At 38.4% G+C, this 20,777-nt stretch overlaps 1 protein-coding gene across 1 annotated transcript in view; it reads left to right on the top strand.

Moving 5' to 3' along the window:
• Positions 1-20,777, top strand: part of WRN (WRN RecQ like helicase) — a 46,638-nt gene that overhangs the window by 14,993 nt on the left and 10,868 nt on the right. The window contains exons 17-31 of the mRNA XM_053462732.1: positions 760-866; positions 1,521-1,708; positions 6,004-6,178; positions 6,753-6,934; positions 7,425-7,526; positions 8,234-8,326; positions 9,517-9,658; positions 13,112-13,282; positions 13,356-13,453; positions 13,918-13,993; positions 14,090-14,157; positions 15,283-15,352; positions 18,041-18,153; positions 19,505-19,619; positions 20,472-20,600. Coding sequence (XP_053318707.1) covers positions 760-866; positions 1,521-1,708; positions 6,004-6,178; positions 6,753-6,934; positions 7,425-7,526; positions 8,234-8,326; positions 9,517-9,658; positions 13,112-13,282; positions 13,356-13,453; positions 13,918-13,993; positions 14,090-14,157; positions 15,283-15,352; positions 18,041-18,153; positions 19,505-19,619; positions 20,472-20,600 — 1,829 coding nt within the window. The remainder of the gene's footprint in view (positions 1-759; positions 867-1,520; positions 1,709-6,003; positions 6,179-6,752; positions 6,935-7,424; positions 7,527-8,233; positions 8,327-9,516; positions 9,659-13,111; positions 13,283-13,355; positions 13,454-13,917; positions 13,994-14,089; positions 14,158-15,282; positions 15,353-18,040; positions 18,154-19,504; positions 19,620-20,471; positions 20,601-20,777) is intronic.

Below are 20,777 nucleotides of genomic sequence, written 5' to 3' on the forward strand. Positions count from 1 at the left end.
AACCTCTCATTTATATTATGTTTATATATTTATTGCCAACTTTATTAGGGTAAGAAGCGCAGACAGTTTTTGTTTCTTGTACCCAGACTAAAAGCAGACTCAGACCGCCTCCTTGTGGTGCCCCCACTTAAACATTCGTTCATTCGCTCAGTCACACATAATAATTCATACACCCTGCTCCACCCCCTTACCTGAACTGCAGGTAAACTATGCCACTTGCAGGGGCCCACTGCTTCCCTCTGTGTTGCTCGCGTCCCCATCTACCTACCATCCTGTTTCTCCTTTCCCCCTGGACTTTATTACATAACTTAAATTCAGCAGCTTAAGCTCAATAGTACATTTTAAGTACATTCAGTTCATAGAATACAGAAAAAATGAGTCCAGATTAAATTACATATTTCATGTGTGGGTGAACCCAAGTCCCCTGGGAAAGGAAATATCAGAATGCATTAAAGAATTGTCGCCCATTTGATTTTGTATAACCCAGATCTTCCTAGAATACTCCAAAGGTTCCTTAATATGACACCCAGAGACCCCCAGAGAAAATTATTGGAACAGTCATCTGCTGTATCAGTTAAATGGCAATATCTTCACAGGATTGATTGTCACACTGGTTGGTTCATTGTAGGTTTATTATAAGATACCTTTTACCTTAGATTTCTAGGCAACGTTTCGATTTGAAGAATCAAAAGCTTTGAATAAAAGTGTGCTTCTTCTAACCACAGTAATTTTTGTTTCCTTCTTTGCTCTGTTTTGTAGGCATAACATTGATTGCGATAGATGAAGCACATTGTATTTCGGAATGGGGTCATGATTTCAGAAGTGCCTACCGAAATTTAGGGTCCCTGAAAAGAACACTTAAAACAGTAAGTGCACATCTATCCAATGCATTCTGAAAAATGTCTCTGCAAGAAGGGCAGAGAGGAGCCTGTATAATACATAATGTGTTCTGATTTCTTGTTGGCCCAGCTCTTCTCACAGGAGAAATTACCTGGGATTGCCTTTCATTATTGATATTTAAATTGATTAAGTTATTTAGCTCACTGCAACTAATCTGTGGACTCATGGTTTAGTAAATTAAATACAGTATACTCATTATTTTCATCCTTTTATAGCAAATAACTACTGTGAGGTCTTCATAAACATAGCATGCACACAGCCTTTATACTGGGTTTCAAAAGGCCTGTAAACCTAAGGTGCACAATAAATACATTTATCCTCTATTAGGTTATGGCAGAACCAGCATAAGCATCACCAAACAAATGCCACTGGTGCATGTCTGACCTGCAGAAAGTATACTGATACATGTCCAGTAAGACTTGTATCTGTGAAAGTGATAGAATACTTCTAAAATGTTTTTTTTTTTTTTTAACGGTGTTTGCTGGAGGATCAGTGTTTGGTGGTATTATTGAGTGGCGTACTTGTAATGAGGCCTTTCTGTAGCTTTAATGAAGCTAACAATCCTAAATGTATGGTGTACAGACTAGCTTGACATAAGGACTTTCTTTGTTCCGGATCAGGTACCATTTGTGGCTTTGACTGCTACGGCAAGCCCTTCGATCCGTGAGGACATTATTCGGTCACTTGATCTACAAGACCCACAGATCACCTGTACCAGCTTTGACCGGCCCAACCTATTCCTGGAAGTGGCACGCAAAACCTCTAATATCAGCAAAGATCTGCAACAGTTTCTCATTAAAAAACAAGGGTAAAACAGAAATAATTTGGATTATTATTTATTGACTTGTATTTCGGAATCATATTCTACTGTGCTGAACAATCGGTTAACTGCACCTAGAAGCAGAAGTTATTGCATAACAATTTGGACTTTCAGGAACAAAGGATAAGAGGCCAATCTAGAAGGAGGTGGGGGCATATTACATAAGAGTTAAAGCCACACGTGTTTAAGGTGGCCCATCTACATACGTACTCCATGTACACAAGGTATAAATTAAATTTTATCACCAGGCATATGTACAGACTGGTAAGAAGCATCTTACTGTATAGACTTTGAGGTACCTATCTTGTGAGCTGAGCAAATAATAGATTGTGCTAAATCTGTAAAGCTGATGCTTTAATTTTCTTATTAGAGCTTCAGTAGCTTAATTAATTTATTGAAACTATTTCTCGTTTAAACCTGTAACAGTCATAGAAGAAGAAAAATGTATAGCTAGCAATGCAATATTACCCTAAGTGTTGGATTTTACGATCACCCTAACTTATGGGTAACCTTACTGAGAATGACTGGTCTTTTGAAGAGGTTTGGGAAGCAGGCCAGTGGCGCAACACAAGCAAAGTTAGGCTGGAGCTCAAACCCTGGACTTCGATTACAGAGCTACACTTGAGCCTGCCCAAACCCACACATAATGGCTGTGAGAACCACAATTCTAGATCCAGATTTCAGAATCCAGATTCTGGATTGATCTACTTAAAATTGAGCATTTAGCTTGATCCCACACCTGCTTGCCAGCTATAAATGTTAGGCTGTGTATTTTAAGGAAACAAGCTGTGTGTATATGTATGTATACACACACACACACACACACACACACCATATGGGCAAAAGTATTGGGACACCTGACCATTACATCAACACAAAATTATGCCCATTTACCTAGTAGACAATTTGATGTTGGATGAGAAGGCCTGGCTCAATTCATCCCAAAGGTGTTTGATGGGGTTGAGGTTAGGGCTCTGTGGGGCCAGTTAAGTTCTCCCACACCAAAATCATCCAATCATGTCTTTATGGACCTTGTTTTTCTCACTGGGTTACAGTCATGCTAAAATAGAAAAGGGCCTTCAGCGAAATGTCCTGAAATGCCCCCTTCAGCCTACCCAGAAGAGCGGAAGCTGTTAAAACTGCAAAGGGGCCCCAACTACATATTAATGTCTATGTATTTAGAATGCAATGTCATAAAAGTCCTTGTTGGTGTAATGGTCAACTGTCCCAATACTTTTGTCCATGTAGTGTTGGCGTGTATATACACATGTGTATAATGTACAACATTTCCAGATGTACTCTTTGAGATACACTGCTCATCAAAAGGCTAGCAGAGAAAAAAATGTTGTGCTGCTTCCACAAACATGCAAAATCCTCAGGTTTTGGAGATATTTAGTTTAGAAAAAAACAAAAACGTTTTCCTTATGAACAAGTCCTAAAATTGGCACTGAAATCCCCAAAAAGTTAAAACTAGACATCCCAGGGTACATCAAATGGTGGTATCTAACACTTTTGATGCACCAATTCTACCACCAGCTTCTCAAGGTTTGCAGTAGAAATTAGTTTTGTGTAATTAACTTACTACCACAAACTTTAACAAAGGATGGTGGTAGAATTAGTACATGAAAAGTGTTAAAATATCACCTATTAAAATACCCTGGAGTGTCTAGTTTGCAAAAATACATGGTTTGGTGGGGGTACATTGAATTGGCCAGGGTCAAAGATGCTCACAATAGGACATTAGCGCAGGATGGCCAATATGATTTTGAAATGGCAATACTCTACTTTGTACGTATTGCCCTATATCTTGCAAAAAAATATTACGTATTTAAAAACTCACGACAAATATTAGAATCTATGTAACAGGTTTTTTTTTTCATTAGCTTTTGTAGATGAGTAAAACATTTTATAGAAGGTTTTTTTTTTTTAGGAAATTAGATGAAATACGTAAAAATAATATATAAAATAATATATAAAATAATAAAGCCCTTTGAAACAATACATTATGTGGGCACACGAAATGAGATAAACGAAAATTACAGCTAAACACAGCAGAAACGTTAAAATGAGGGGTACAAAAATGTTGACAAAACAGCCCGTTCCTTAAGGGGTTAAACATGTATGCTTACACATTTTAGAGATGCACTTATATATGGTTTATAGAAGGTTAAGTTTGTGTAAAACATTGGTCCTTTTTAAAGAACGTGTTTTTGAAATGCACATTTGGTACCGTATATCTAATTGGCATTGGCTTTGTCATTGGCATTTGATGAGGACGACGACATAGTGTTCCCTTGTTTAGCTTGTCTGAGACTCATAGATTACTGTAGCAAATTATTAGAAACATGAAGGGTCTGTAAATAAGTTGGGCAGTTTCCCTGGGAGGTTTCACAGTTTTTAATCAGGATCTTTACAGACCTGTTTCCTGATCTTTCTATTAAGTCATCAAGGCAGGTTTTTTTTTTCTTCAAGAAGTGCAATTGTCCCTGCAATACTACATTTGTAAGAATGGATTTTCTAACTTCTTAATGTAAAGGAGCCAGTTACTGTAACCATATGTTTGCCAAAATGTACTTTACATAATTTCAAAAAGGGATGATACATATGATATACTGCTGAAGAGCTAACTATCAAAATTTACACCTGAGCCACAAAGAGATTGGCCTGCCCAAGGGTAGTTTTACCTATTTTCCTCAGATATCTATCAAGTTTCATTCAGGGTTGCAAAATACACAGATGTTGTCACAGATGGATAGAGCTCAGGGTCCAAACAAAAAGTTAATGCCAGTAATTTCTCTGAGGGCTTCCTCCAGGTACCGGATCATTTTACCAAACATATCATTAGTAGGTAAATGAGTCTGACGACGCTGTCTGAGAATTTATACTTTGGTAATTGGTATAATTTGTATACACAGATGGCTGTCTATAGATGTTAAGGCCTGGAATCTGTTTATACTACAATCTGGATTTAGATCTCAAATCTGATTTGATGCAAATCTGGGAAAAAATGACAAATAATTTTTAAAAATATCTTGACTTCTAAGCAATATTGTTTTTATTCTTGGTTAAAGGTGAACAATAGAGTTTAGGGTGAACAATATTTTTTAATAGTCCTAAATTATATAACTTTAGATTAAAGGCAATTATCTCACTGGTAGGGCAAATTTTATTCTTCCAGCCCTGATGGAAATCGCTTCCAATAATACTGTATTTACTTGATTATAAGACGACCCCCCAAAATGTAAATATTTATAAAACAAAAACCCTAAATATAAGACTACCCTATAAGAGGAAAAGTTTTATAAGTAAATATTAATCCACTCTGCCTCCCTGAGCGATGTGCGCAGACAACCTCCACCGCTACCCAGGACTTCTGCCGGGGCTTCTATGACAGAGCACTGGAATGTCATGCTGGTGCTCTGTCAAAGAAGTCCCAGCGGAAGTGTCAGGTAGCAGCGGAGGTTTTCACCGGCTCCTGCAGAGCTGCGGGGGAACCTCCTCTCTGGCAGCCGGTCAACGTCTGTGCAATGCGTGCAGACAACCTCCTCAGCTGCTGGCCGGTGCTTCTGTCGGGCTTCTATGGTGGAGCACAGGAAGGTCATGCTGGCGTTCTGTAGAATCCTCGGCGGAAGTGCCGGCTGCAGCGGAGGTTGTCTGCGTGCATCGTGCAGATATCCACCGGCTGCCAGAGAGGTGGATCCAGGTCCCCTGCAGAGCTGCGGGGGATCTGGATCTTTGTCTTTATAGTCTGGCTAGGATCTGATTATAAGACTACCTCGAATATAAGATATTCATCTTATGAGATGCTATGATGCAACCAGCCCATACTCTAGTTTTGCTCACTTTCTAAACGGTGTTAAAGGTTTGGGTTTTTTCTCATTCTCTCTCTTCACTAACCCAGTCATTAATTAGTTGTTTATGAGGATTCTTTCTTTATTGTGTTAGGTTTTTGGTTATTTTGATCTTCTTTTGTACAACCCAAAGGACATGGCCCATAAACAACCATTTGCAGATCCCTTGGATCAGTGTGCTCTTGAATACCTTACAAATAAAACTTTCCCAGAATGTTGGCCATCTGCCTCTCTCTCTCTCTTTCTCTGCTGATGATGTAGTATATTGTACATCAAGGGTTTTCTATTTCTTGAAACGTGATTTTTATATTTGTTCAATTTCCATCTATTGCATATTTATTTTTTTTTGCCTTGGAAGACCACAACACAGGCCTCTGCCCTCTAAAACCAAGTTTAAACCAGTGTTTCTTTGCTTGCTTTGTTTTGCTTTAGGTCTAGCTGGGAGTTTGAAGGAGCCACGATTGTTTACTGCCCTTCCAGAAAGACATCAGAGCAAGTCACAGCAGAGCTGACCAAGCTGGGCATTAAATGTGACACATATCATGCAGGCATGGGGATCAAGGCAAGGAGAGACGTACATCACCGTTTCATGCGAGATGAAATCCAGGTGGGGGAACCATTGGGTCATATCATTTTTACAGTAGAGACACTTTTACGTGGTAACGCTCAATCTGCTGTTGAGTAGTACGTTCGTGAAACATAAATTGTCTGTGCCAATAATGTCAAAGGGGTGATAATCCCTTAACATAAGGTGTTAAGATGAAAGTTTGTGGAATATTGATGTATGTGAATGTGATAATTTAAAGTATGCAAATAGAGGGAAGTTGGAGGACTGTTATTGGTATGATGGTGATGCAGTTAATACATTCCCTCAGAAACGTCATACATAGGGCAGTGAGATAAGCGATTCAGTATCAGCATACCTGTTACATAGGTTCGAATATTTACCCTTTATAGTAAAACATTGAATTTTGTATGCATTTCAATGCCCCTAGGCAAATGCTTTTTTTTTTTTTTTTCTACAATCAATTTTTGATTGTGAGATGTGATTTTTGTAAAGCTGTCAGGCCTGATCTAAAACACCATTTAGAATTGTTGCACAAACGAGATGCTGTGATAGCTCAAGCAGGCCTGAGCGTAGCGAACAATATTAACCATTGCTCTTATTACTCTTCTGTCAGTGTGTAGTGGCCACTGTGGCATTTGGGATGGGCATTAATAAGGCTGATATCCGCAAAGTAATCCACTATGGGGCTCCTAAAGAAATGGAATCGTACTACCAGGAGATTGGCAGAGCAGGAAGGGATGGACTTCCCAGCTCTTGTCATGCCCTATGGGCCCCAGCAGACATGAACTTTAACAGGTAAATATTGTTAATGGAAAGTAAGTAGACCATATTTATAAATTCTGGGGCATAGTTACATGTATGGAGCAGTCATTATTGAGACCCAAAGAATTTTTATTCTAATGGTTGCTGCTTTTATACCAGCAGTGCTTTACAGAAATGTCTCCATTTTAAATTACAGACAGTTAATAATTGGTTTTAATAACTATTAATTCATAGAAATGTTAATGTGGATTTAAATATGTATTCAGTAAATGGCTGAACAAAGCCAAGAACACCTGCGAAAAGTCCTACATGTCTTTACCTACATTGGCTTTACGTACGTTTGTATAGAAGTACTTTAGACAAAATAAGAGGGTCAAATGAAATTGTAACCTAATGAATACTGTTTTTAAGGGAACACTGCATAATAAACAAGCTTTGATCTTCTTTGTTAGCGTTCCTTTAAGTCAATACGCTTACATATGACAGCTGTATGTTGCTTAGTGTATTTTCCACTTTTTGCTAGGCACATGCTTAGTGAGATAAAAAACAAATCTTTTGGAGAGTACAAGCTGAAAATGTTGGGAAAGATGGAAAAATACCTCAATTCAAGCAGCTGTCGACGCAAGTATGATTATTTTTATTTCACCCGTATTATTAATAGGCCAATTGTTGAAACATTGAACAGTTAGTTTTTAGAAAAGTATTGGATTTCTAGTGAACAGCTCTGTGACCAGCAAAACATGTCACGGCATATCATTGCATATCATATTTTTCTGGGACCAAAACTAGAATTTAACCCCTTAATGACAAAGCCTGTACATGTACGGGCTCAAAACACATTGTTTTCAATGGGTTTAGGGATCGCCCATTGTCCTTAAGGGGTTAACAAAGTAACTTGTGGCCAAAGTTATATTAAGAGACCACATTTGGAATATCTGCTAGGGCTGCAGTACTGTTTAGCTGAGAGCAATGTTCTCTTTTCCCTGTTTTTGTGGCTGGGTTCATTGAACTGGTGATATCTGGACAAGTATTCATAAAAAAAATTGCAACTTGACGCTTACTAATAGTAAAAATAAGGAAATCATGATTTGCTTCACTTTCCAATAGTTAAAAAAAAATAAACAGTAATGGGGAAAGGTTTTTTAATCTGTTATTCAATATAGTTTTATTTTTCTTCCCTTTTTCAAGACTGACATCACTCTCTGTGAATGAAACAAAGACAAGTAGCTGTCTCCCCTAAGAATTATTTAATGAAGATGATTTCAGATCCTGTTCAAGTTAACATGTAAATTCTTGTTCTTTTTATTTACCTCACATTGGTCCCACGTGTAGGATCATCTTGTCTCATTTTGAAGACAAACAACTCCGCAAGGCCTTGTCTGGCATCATGGGAACTGAAAAATGCTGTGATAACTGCAGGACAAGGTGAATACTCTGCCCTATGGGGAAAATGCCAGGACACATGTTTGACCTTTCTTTTTTATCACAGTCAAGTACATACTTAATGATTATGATACTAAAGGACTAACAAACAAAATATCATAGCATCTTACAAAGAATGCTTATCAAACTGTCCAGTCCCCTTTCTGCCAGTTGACCATGTGTAACCACGCTTGCTTTGAGCGCTGGTATGGAACCCACCGCAAGTTCGTTTGACAACAGGAGAGCCTCGGTAAGGTCATCATAGAACCTGCTGGCGCCTTCCATTGCTCCCCCTGCTGGCTGATTGTAGTTATAGTAATCTGCAATGCAGGTCTATCAAGGCCTGCTTGCTGATCATAGTTTAATCAGAACAATTAGGATTAGGAGAACAAGAAAAATACTTTCTCCTTTTGCCAATGAAATGTAAATTTAAATAAAAAAAAAAATTCATTGGGAGACCAATGATGCCACCATAACATCACTGGCAAATGAAAATGTGTGAGAGATGCTCAAAGGGCTCTCGAGCCAAAAACAATTATTATAAAAGAAAATGAAGCAAAATAGTTCTAAAAAAAAGAAAAGCCCCTCACCACATCCACTATAAGTAAAAATGAAAAAAATCACTACCCCCCCTAATCCCCTTAAATCTGTACTATAGGGTGATATGTAAAGCATGGATGTGGCCCTCTGAAACATTAAATCTGCACCATCACTGTACTACCCCACATGGGACCCTTTTGTGTATATTTTTCAGAATACTTTTTTGTTTTCTTCTTTCCAATGCACTGTGTGGTTTTCTCCCACCTTAAAGTGCCAGAACCACCTGGCCATTGCTAATCTGGCCCTGCGCACATCTGAAAAGGGGTGAATGCACAGCACCTCAATGGGTACTAAAAATTTAGAGACAAGTACAAACATGTCTGCCTGTTGATGAAATAGTACCAGTGCATTGGAATGTGAATCCCATGGTCCCGAGGATGCCAGCTTGTGTGAAAGAGTACAGCAAGCACATGGGTGGGGTTGATCTGTCAGAGCAACTCATACATGTATAATTATGTTCAAGCGTAGCGGCTGATGGTTAAAATTCTTAAACCATGTCCATCCCTGCCTGTGGCAGCATGAGAATAATGCATCCCACGTGAGTGTCATTATGTGTTGTGTGATTTAAATAAATTTATTTTTCCATTCTTTAGATTATTACATAATCTTTCAATCAATGACACGGAAGGCAATTTACAAGACTTTGGCCAGAAGGCTTACCAGCTCCTGTCGGCAGTAGAGGCACTGGGTGGCAAATTTGGGACTGGCGTTCCTGTCTTGTTTCTACGTGGATCGGTAAGTGGCTCGTGTAACTTCTAGAACTGCACTTTCTTTCATGGTTTATTTGGGGGTATTTTGATGTACCCCCAAAATAGTATGTGCTAACTTTGATACCCTTAGGCTAGGTTTCCACTTGGGTTTTTGTCCGGCGTTTTTTTCTTGATGAAAAACGCCAGGAAAACTGCCAAGAAAACTGCCGCTGCATTTACCTGCGTTTTGGCGTTTTTTCTGCAGTTTTTTCTGGCGTTTTAGCCTTTCTGTGGAAATTGCTTTTTTTGACCTTAGGCAGTTTTTCCAGTTAGAAGTTTCACCCAGCTAAAAGGGATTAGGATAAATGGCAAGTATCTGCCCTCTCCTGATGTCATTTACTTGGTAGACCCTTTTGTCTCTTTTCTGTGGTTTGTAAGGCATGCTTTATTCCGAATGTCTGCTCCTCTGGGAAGATTGGCCCCAAATGATGGTGCAAATTTTTTGCTGTTGCTTTTGGCACGCAGGATCCAGTCGCGTATGTTTGTTTGTAATGGCATGTTTGTTCCAAATGGTGTAAAATTCAATATGAACCAGTCAAGGACTTTGTTTTGTGTGAAACTGTTTGTTTTCCGCCTATTTCTCGTAGGACACACAGATACTGGGTCCATCCTCTGCATTGTAACTGTGGAAAAAACGCCATAAAAACGCCAAGGCAATAAACCCACATGGCTTTTTCATGGCGTTTTTTCTCTCCCATAGACTTCTATTGGAGGAAAAACGCCAAGATTTCTTGCAAAAAACGCCAGAGTGTGAACATGCTGCGATTTTGAAAAACTGCCACAGAGCCCAAAAAAGCAGAAAAACGCCAAAGAGGACTGAAAAAACGCCAAACAGAAAAACGCCAAGTGGAAATGGCATTTTGCGATTTCCTATTGAATTACAGCTAACATCTGGCTGCAGCCGTTTTTCACAAAAAAAACGCCAGGTGGCGCTATTGGCGTTTTTATAGGCGTTTTTAGCAAAAAAAACCAAATGGAAACCTTGCCTTAACGTGCTAGTACTGACAATTGCAATGTGATTTGATCTTACATTAATTGAATACTAACTTTTAAGTATCGCCCAACTGATGTTGAATATGTGAAATATTTTTTGTTTGGTGGCAAGGCAAATGCAGCGAATAATTGTAAATCTCAAAAAGTTAAATTTTAGTAGTTGGATTGTCAATACCTTTTTATTAAAAACATTTTTTAAATATACGCTCTAAAGAAAAGTGTCTACAATTTTGTTATTATTGGACTCTTCATTTATTTTAATATTGCATGACAGTCAATTGTATTACAGAAGGTGAAGGAACAATTTGATCATGTTCTCTGGCTGGGCGCATAGGCTTTTTAATAAAGAAATAAATACTTAATCTGCCCCCCCCATAGCCTCAAAATATTCCCATTTTGAAATTATATATTGTCAACCGATAATAATAAAAGATTGTTTTTTTTTATTTGGGAAATACATCACCATATTTAAATGTATTTATGCTTTCTTATTTTTCATACAGTGAATTCAGGTTTTTTTTTTTTGTTTTTTTTTTAAATGTTCAGTCCACCTGTACTTTTTCCCCTCTGATAACAAAGTACAGATGGGCTTCCAGACAGTCCCGATATAGACCACAGGAGGGTATCTGGTTTCAGTTATTATCTGTAAACGGAGTCAGTCTGTTGTACTGAACAAGACCTCCCGGGAACTTTCAAATTAAGAAGTTGCTTCTGATGAAATTTTATACTACCTCTGTTATAATGAGAACCAAGACATCTCAAAAAGGAAACCCTCTAAAGTAAAAAAAAAAATAAAGTGGTTGTCTTATCCTACTTAATGAGATGTTGCTTAACTGGTTTTTTCAGGCCCTAATCACCAAAGGCAACATTTGCTTTTACTGTTATTAAGATATCAGTTTCATTGTATTATTATTCAGTTGCAAGGTTTCTATTTATAAATCTAATTAATGCTTATCAGTCTCCTGTTAAAAGAGAAGCAGCACATTTAATTCTTCTTGTATTTCTTCACAGGCCAGATTAGCACATTCTCTCAAGCAGTTAGTGGCAGCGTGAACAGCTAATTTTTATGTAACAGGGCAATAAAATGTACAGTGTAAGAATTTGTATTTATTGTAAGATTATAGCTGGCAGTTCCCACTTTAGAAATAGTATCATACTTACGTGCTCTGGCTTGTACGCTGGCTCCACAAACCATGCTGTGGTTTAGCTTGTACCTTCGCTTCACTTAGAAGGCTAAAATCTAGCTCACACCATCTGGCTTATACCCTGGCTTCATATTGTGGTTTTAATGAATTTGCCCCCTTACTCTGACTTTAGTTAACCAGGCTAAGGTCTGGCTCGCACACCCTGGATCCAACCAACCAGTTTCGTGTCTGGCTCATACCTTCATGGACCATGCCAAAGCCTGGGTCATATCCTGGTTTCAACAAAACAGGCTAACATCTGCCTGACACCCTGGCTTTGTGAACCAGGCCGGGTTTGGCTTGTACCTTGGCGTCAACATCCAGGCTTGAGTTTGGCTCCTGTGAATTAGACAAAGGTCTGGCTGATACCTTGGATCCAATGAACCAGGCTGCAGTCTGGCTTGTACATTGGCTTCATCAGGCTAGGCCTAGCTCATATCCTGCAGCAAAAAATAGGAAGGTAAAAGCGCTAAGAACAATAAAAACAGCAATAAAATAAATAGTCCTATAAATAGCAGCAGCCCACTCGCCAAGGTTTCCTCTTCTTGGCTTGATAAATAACTTGGAGGTCACAGGCGATAGTGGTTGCGCATAGAGGAGAAGAAAGTCACAGTAATATAATATGTGGCTGGCACCGTGTGGTAAAGAGTTAAGGAATGGGTACTCAAATTTTTTGGGGACTTAAGCACTTAAGTCCCACAAAACTTGCATGGGTGATACAATCCTCGCCTGGGGATATCTTTAGCTAGCTCATATCCTGGCTTCAACAAACCAGGCCAAGTTCTGTCTCATACCCTGACTCCATGAACCAGACTGAGGCCTGACTTGCACCCTAGCTTTGACATCCGCACTGGAATCTGGCTTATAACTTGTGCATCCAAAGCAGCATGAATTTCGCAACAGGAAGTTAAAATTGTTTACTAAAGAAAGCATAGATCTTCATACATGGTGTGTTAAAAAAAAAAATTCTACATTAAAAAAATGTATGGGTTAATTTCGATTGGACATTTTGCCCAATTGAGTCAAAAATCAATTGACTATTTCTAGGCCGGTCATACTTTTGACAGAGAAACATTGCAACAGTAGATTAGATAGATTTTGTAAAATTGATTTGGTCTGACTGTTGATCAGGCTACCACATAACAAAGTTCAAAATAGTTGCATAGCACAATATAACAGAACCTTCAGTGTACACCAAAAATTATTTAAAATAAAAAAGTACATTTGGTTGTACTGATCATTAGCAGTATTTGTCTTTTTAGAACTCACAGCGGTTGCCAGACAGATATCGCCGCCACCCTTGCTTTGGCAAGGGTAAAGACCAGACCGAGGTTTTCTGGAAGGCTTTGGCCCGGCAACTTATCACAGAGGGCTTCCTTCAAGAGTCTTCTGGCCACAACAAGTTTGCCACTACTTGTGGCCTTACTGTTAAGGTACTACCAGTTCTAGCTTAAATGTTTTAATTGCTGTCTTAAATGCTTCTAATATTGTTTTGTTTTTAATTAGGGCCGAAACTGGATTAGCAAAGCTGAAAATGAATTAACTCCAAGTTTGCTGCTTCAGCCCAATGAAGATTTATGTCCTCGTAGAACCTTTACTCCAAGGTACCTATCTTTAAATTTGTCCCCAAAACAATCCTTCGTGTGGCTAGGAATTATTACATAGGCAAATGATAGACCTATATTGAAAAAGTCTGTGTCAGTCTATGGTGTCAACTTGAATAGCTGTCTAAACGTTAATGTTTTGTTATTCATATAGATTACCATAAAAAAAAACCTAAATGCACCAAGTTATGTACGTAATGCCTGATTTCAAGTACTAATTTTGGGGTAACACATACATTTTAGATCCTGGGGAAAGTTAAAGCTTCTAGTCAGTCCAGTATTAGTTATCCCTTCCTAGGCTGTCCTCAACAGTTGTATCTCTTTCATCTGATTATTGTGTCATTGGCACCAGGGCACCATTAAGGAATTATCGAATGGTTTCCTGTAATATGGTGTTTCTGGGAAGCATTCCTGTTATGTATGGTGTAAGTGATCATTTATTTCTTTATTTTTGTCATTTGCAGTCTGCAGACACATTCTCCTTTAGTGAGACAGCCTTCACCAAATGCAAGATCTGCTAAACCTGGACCAGATCATCGGGTTCGTTGGTAGTTTTTATGTAAACTGCTTTTTTTTGTTTGTTTGTTTTTTACACTTTGAGTTTGACATTGTGTTGTTTTAACTATAAACTTGCAGAAAACTTTGGACAGGTTTTCATATAAAGAAGGGGAGAAACTTCCCAAAACTTCAGTTTCAAAAACAAGGTACCTTTCTTTAACTTTGTTTCTTCATGCATAAAAAAAGTCATCTGAACAAAGGATAGATATTTTAATTAAACATTTGTTTTAAGTAAAGTGAGCGTTTCCCTGTTTCACATGCCTATTCATTCCTGACCTGATTTTTACCCTTTCCAATTTTTAAGGGACATTGCCAGCCATATTCTAATATAAAATGCATATTGAAATCAAATTTACATGAATTTCGATGTGTTTTAATCCATGTAAACTGATGCTTATTTAAAAAAAAAAAAAGGAGTTAGAAAATGACAATTGTCACATTTCCCTGCCTCTAGATGTTGCTGTTCCACATACTCTGCTGAATGTCACACTAAACATAGCATTGGAAACCTCATCCCTAACACTCTTAAATGCCCAAACCTTTCCCAGAAATAATTCTTACATCAAGTAAAATTTTGGCAAAACATTTAATTATCCAGTGACACAAAAAGAGGAATTGGTTGTTGTCATCAAAACTGAAAAGGCTTGTTTTTTTTTTCATTTTTTTTTATCTGATTAAATATTCAGAGGAACAAAATGACAGATCTGCTCCAGTTTATTTGCTTAACCTACTAGGGAGTGCAATTAATGTACAAGTAGAGCAGCATCTTCAAGCTTCCTGCTTTGAGTAGAGGGAGTCACAAGTCCGATGACTAAAGAATATGAAAGATACATTTAAGTCCATAGACAAAAAGAATATTAAAAATCAAAATTTGAGGCACCATTTGTTTTGGTAACTTACAGTACTTTCCCATAAACTGAGCTTTACTGTTATTTTCACTAATCCTTGTTTTTAACATATTTTAATGTTTTTGGTCCATTTATAACCATTATATGTTTCTAGCGAGTATTGGATACGGCTGTATTGTCTTCAGTTCTTTTTATGTGAAAGCTCTCAATATTACAATTATTGCCTAGTACCAAGAGACAAGCATTTTATAATAGATAATTTTAAGTGCTTACCATTCCAAAATAATTGCTGCTTTTCAGAATTTAACTTAGTGTGTGTGTGTGTAGGCAGGCCTCTACCCCTCCAGGGTATATATTATATACATTTTTAATCATTGGTCATATCTCATACATTTTTATCATGTTTCCACTGTGTCATTCAAGACTGCAGTCACCAATCAAGCCTTCCAAACCACCAGAGCCCACAATTTCCCCCAGAGAGCTGGAGTTGCAGGTGAGTTGCTTACTCAGGCTAGACCTATGGTTAGGGCTGCTTTAAATTAGGTGCTAGAAGTTTATTAATGTTTCACATGAAGCATTAATTTACATTGCAGAGAAAGATTGTTGTCTTCCTGAAAACGGTTTTACGATAAACAATGTTTATTGTACATCTCTGCAAATGCATGGATGAAGCAGTCATGGCATCCCTGTGCCAGACTTACTTGTCTGTTATGGAGCATTCTGTTGTGGTAACCTTTAAATGTGTTGAACAACCTGCAGCTAGAAGGGAAGGAGGTGTTTTAGCTGAATGGTGAACCTAGCTGTATCTTAGTTCTAAAGTCATTTTGTCTAAGACACACTTAAATGAAGTTCTCCTTGGCTTTTAAGTACAGTTGTCATGGCTGGTATATCAGTTTAACTACACGTATCTCCTAGCCAGTAGATGTGACACCACACCATATGGGTATTCTCCTGGGACTGAGTGGGGTGCCGCTTTGGAAACCTAAAACATGGGGCTCTAATGATGTTTTGTGTTTTATTTATTAAAAAGCTCAATATTAAGTTTGTTTTTTTTACACAAATAGATATTTTGCTTGTCAGTAACAGATTCATTATAAAGGTAATTCATATTACAGGGCATTGATTGTTAGTCATTGTGGAGCGCCATCTCCTGGTCATTTTCAAATTAGCAAATCTGTTTTATTACAGAGGTGATAATCTTCTTCAAACTAAATTGCATGCAAAATAAGTGTATGTTCTTTGCATCACTGGGCATGTGTTTAATTGAGATGTCTGCTCAAGCTTGGATATTGTGGCCTGTGTGTTGCCCTAAGAACTGGAGTTATGCACCCCTGCTTTATACTTTCAAGTTAAATAAATATATCTACTGTTGTTGCATAGGAGATCTTTAGGTAGCACTGATCAGCATTGTGTGAAATGTATATACATATATGTAATATCCTGGTAAAAAGGAAAATTGTCACAGCATCAATAAAATTGTACTGTAAGAAGTTTGGAGATACCCCTGGCATCTTCTTAAAGCAACTGCGGGTATGCAGTCGGTAGTTCAGTAGGCTGTCGTTAGGGCCGCCATCAGAAATCTTGGTGCCCTGTACAAACTTAAAGCCTGGGTCCTAATGCTCCTCCCATGATACTGCCCCAGGTCTATCCCATTGTCCCACCCTTCGAGCCACCCCTCTTCCATATGAGTCTCTCATATGCACACCTTCTGAGAGCAAGGGTGAGCTTGGGTTAGTGACACCTCAGAGCAGTCTAACTTTTGCCCTCTGATAACAAGCATACATAACACCCCAACACCATGTAACATGTATGCAGAAGTCCAAAACCCTGAAGCGGAGATAGGACCAAATGGCAGGTCCACAAAACAGGAACTGAGGTAACCAGGTTGTCAGGACAAAATCGAGATGGGTGCAGAGGCAGGGGGTGCGCTGGGTCAGAACCAAACTTAATGAAACAAAACCAAATTGTGGAGCAAGCACAATTATAGACTAGGCTAGGTCATGATACCAAAAAGACAGGTGCCTAACTGGATCAGGAACTATAAGCAAGGTCAAAAGAATAGCCGTTTGAAATACCTTGATTCACCAATGCAGCAGATAATACTAGGACCTCTACACCAACCAAAGGCAGTGTGTAGAATGAACATCCAGTATTGTATGGGGCACTTCTGGGTCAATCAGGAAGCAGGGTAATATGATAGGCTCTGTGACGGCATTCGAGTGCACGTCATCCTCTTCCTATCATGTGAACGCCCGCTGTGAGTAAGGCCTGAAAACCAAATACTAACAGACACACAGTCATGCTATCACCACACACACACATATATATCGATAGATAGATATAAAATGTATACACTGACTCCAACACACACTGATTCTAGCACTATACACGCACTATTAACAGTACAGTGCACAAACACATTACTTCCCCTCCCTCTTAATTCATGGAGACCTTTCTCATTTGCAGCTCGCGTTCTGCAAGCGATCTGCTGCATCACTTCCTCTCTACTACTACTACTACTACTACTACTACTACTACTACTACTACTACTACTACTACTACTACTACAGGGTCACATAATGCACTTTACGTGACCCTGCAGTACCAGACCCCCCCAATGATGATGGCCGTCGCTCCAATCACTCACACTGTGCTGCTATGAGTATCTGCAAGTTGATTTTACAAGTAACTGGCTTCTCAAGAAGATCACATCTAAAGACGCAGTCTACTGTCCCAAACAGCTTCCTCAAATCTGAATGCATATTAATGTACTTTGTCAGTACCTATATGCGTTCTTTACTTTGTGGGGCTCGTGCATGAGCCAGAGCTGGAGATGGCTGAAGGCGTGTGTGTAGTCTGTCTTACCTGTTCATAGCCCTTACACAGCAAAATATATTATTAAGGGAAGATCTTTTAGATCTCTATAATAAATTTTTTTTTTAAAAACGAGATCTTTTACCACGTTGTCAGGCATAGCCACTGATTTATGAAAATGAAGGTTATTTGATGCCATTGCAAATACACATTGACCAACTTAATCAAATTATTTCTTGTGAGGGGAAGAATTGAACTAGATATGGCTACTGAATTAAACATTAAATTTGGTGGTTATCAGACATGTTTTCCATAGGTTTAATTCATTTTTTTTGTTTGTTTTTTTTATCCCTTTTGTTTGACAAAGACTTCCCTGTATGGCAAGCTGGTTGCTGCTAGACAGAAAATTGCTAGCGAGAAAGATATACCGCCTGCAGTGCTGGCTACCAACAAAGTACTGGTGGACATGGCTAAATTGAGGTACAGTCCTGTTTAGTTTCTTTATCAAAAGACATAAATGACTAATGTAGGCTTGTTTCAACTTGTATTGGGTTTTACCTATGGGCATGAAGTGATTATTGTTTTTTTTACTAAACTGGGAGTTTACAGGTGGGTTGCACATCTCAACTCACTGATATCACTGTGCAATATGCAGGTAAAATGACACTGTATCCTCTATAAAGGGACCAAATTATTTCTACAGTCTGGAGAAAATTCTTAAAATTCACCTCGGTTAGCTGTGCATCATGCAGAAGCAACTTAACTGTTCTTTAAGAATAATATTTAAGAATTGGGAGATATGAAATGTCTTCCAATTATTAGTTTAGCAAATACACTCCAGAACGTATAACATATTACATTATTGCACTAAATAAACTATATATATATATGTATTAAACACCCAACATCTTTACCAAGGGAATGACTTCCCCTTCGCAGATATGCATGAGTATTCTTCAATTTTTGTTACATTATTGCTCGCCTTTGGTGGAACCTAATTGGTTTTGTCGGCCTTTGGTGAGAAGGAGAGGAATGGGATCATAATAACAATATTTGTTTGCCACATATATTGCTTGAAGAAAATACACCCTTTTAACAAAACATTGACACTAACAGCAGGGTGTAGCTAGTTTCAATATGCATAATTAGTAACTCACATGTTATCATAAAACAAAACATTTAACCTTCAGTGAAGACATTTAATTTTGAATTGAGCAGAAGAAAAAGGCGTCCCCTTTTCTCATAATAAAGTTGTAATTTTAGTAACCGTTTAGATTTAGAATATACTGTTACTAAAATGCTCCTGACTTCTGCTTGCTGACAATGTATCTATTTTAATGAATTGCTGCAAAGCCTTCATTGTGGAACAGTTTCCATTGAAACCAGTGGAACCTTCTGCTGATTGGTCAACATTTCGCACTCTGCTCTACATTATTGTTTAAAATATGTGGAATGATGTGTGAATATCTGGGAACTCTCAGGGTTTGATCTTGAGTCTGAGCCTTTTGCCCCGATGTCAAGGACATATTCTCAGGGTCACACAGTCTGGAGATGGTGAACAAATTTTGCCAATCACTTCATAGAATCTTCATGATGGGCTATTGAGGGTTAATACTTCAAGATTCACAGGGTCAGCTTATTTAGATGTGGATGTGTACAGTGATGTAACTGGCTGCAAGAAGTAGTGTTTGTGTCTTCCATATTATCGATACTGGTAAGCTGCTGGTATTTGACACGGATCCCTGGTAAACTATTACAATATGCTATACGATGACTTACTGGTGCCTGCTAATAATTTTTGTTGTTAATAACATATTACTGTCTTTTGTAGGCCAACCACTGTAGACAACATAAAAAAGCTTGATGGTGTGTCAGAGGCAAAAGCCACAATGTTGGCACCCCTTGTTGCCACCGTCATGGAGTTTTGCCTTGCTCACGGTTTACAGGTGAGTTTTTATTACTTGTTGATACAGAACCACAAGACTTAAGCCTCGTTTTAAACAGACCTGAAAAGACATTTAAATCCCAGCTAAGAGCTTGTGACTTGTTCTGCATAGCGTATTTGGTGTCATCACAAACTGTGGGTTGCTTGTTCCATTTTAAATAAGGGCTTTATGAGGTTTATGTAATCTTAGTACATAATGTACAATTCAGTACATGTATATGTATCTGGTATACCCAAAATATGTGGTTACATAGAAACATAGAACTTGATGTGGAGACCCAGACCCTAATCATCCCTTGGTCTTGTGTTAAATTCATGATAGCTTTATGCCTATCCAATGCAACTCTCATTGTATTAGTCTCTACCACTTCTGATGGGAGGCAGTTAAGTTTATCCACCACTCTGTCTGTAAGAAGTAAAAGTTTCTTAAATTATATCTAAACCTCTGACCCTCCGGTTTTCGACAATGGTATCTTGTGCTAATATTTCTCCTATGAAATAAACTTCCCTGTTGTACTTTGTTCCTGTCTTATGCACCCCATTTAACACTCCCCCCCCCCCCAACCGGTGCTTCTGACTCCCTGGTGTGTAGTCGGGGCAGCGGGTAGACGTCTACGCAATTTGCTTAGACAACTTCCGCTGCAGCCGGAAGGAGGTGTCGTTAGAAGCGGGGGTTGTTTCCCAACTGTCAGAGAGGAGAGTTCCCCACAGCGGTGCAGGGAATTCTCTCTGACAGCCAGAGGGTATATGCTTTTGCTTTAAGAAGCATAACCAAAATGTGCAGGATTTTTTCTGCTATGAATAAATGGCGATATTGCAGGTTGTAAGATATTCACTTTAATATCCATTTCAGACAGATGCGCTTTCCAGTTCCAGCCCAAAATCAGCTAATACACCAGTTAAGAAAGTCTCTGTTTCTATCTCTTTACCCGAATCCCAGCGAGTTACTTATTCGATGTTCCAAGAACAGCATTTATCTATGGTAAGTGTTCAGACATATCTTGACTACCACTATTCCTACACTGTATATGTAATAATATTATATATACCGTATTTGCTCGATTATAAGACGACCCCCCCAAAATCTGAATATTAATTTATGAAAAAAAGAAAAAGCCTGAATATAAGACGACCCTATAGGAAAAAAGTTTTACCAGTA

The sequence above is a fragment of the Spea bombifrons genome, chromosome 1 (assembly GCF_027358695.1).
Source record: "Spea bombifrons isolate aSpeBom1 chromosome 1, aSpeBom1.2.pri, whole genome shotgun sequence".
NCBI lineage: Eukaryota > Metazoa > Chordata > Amphibia > Anura > Pelobatidae > Spea > Spea bombifrons.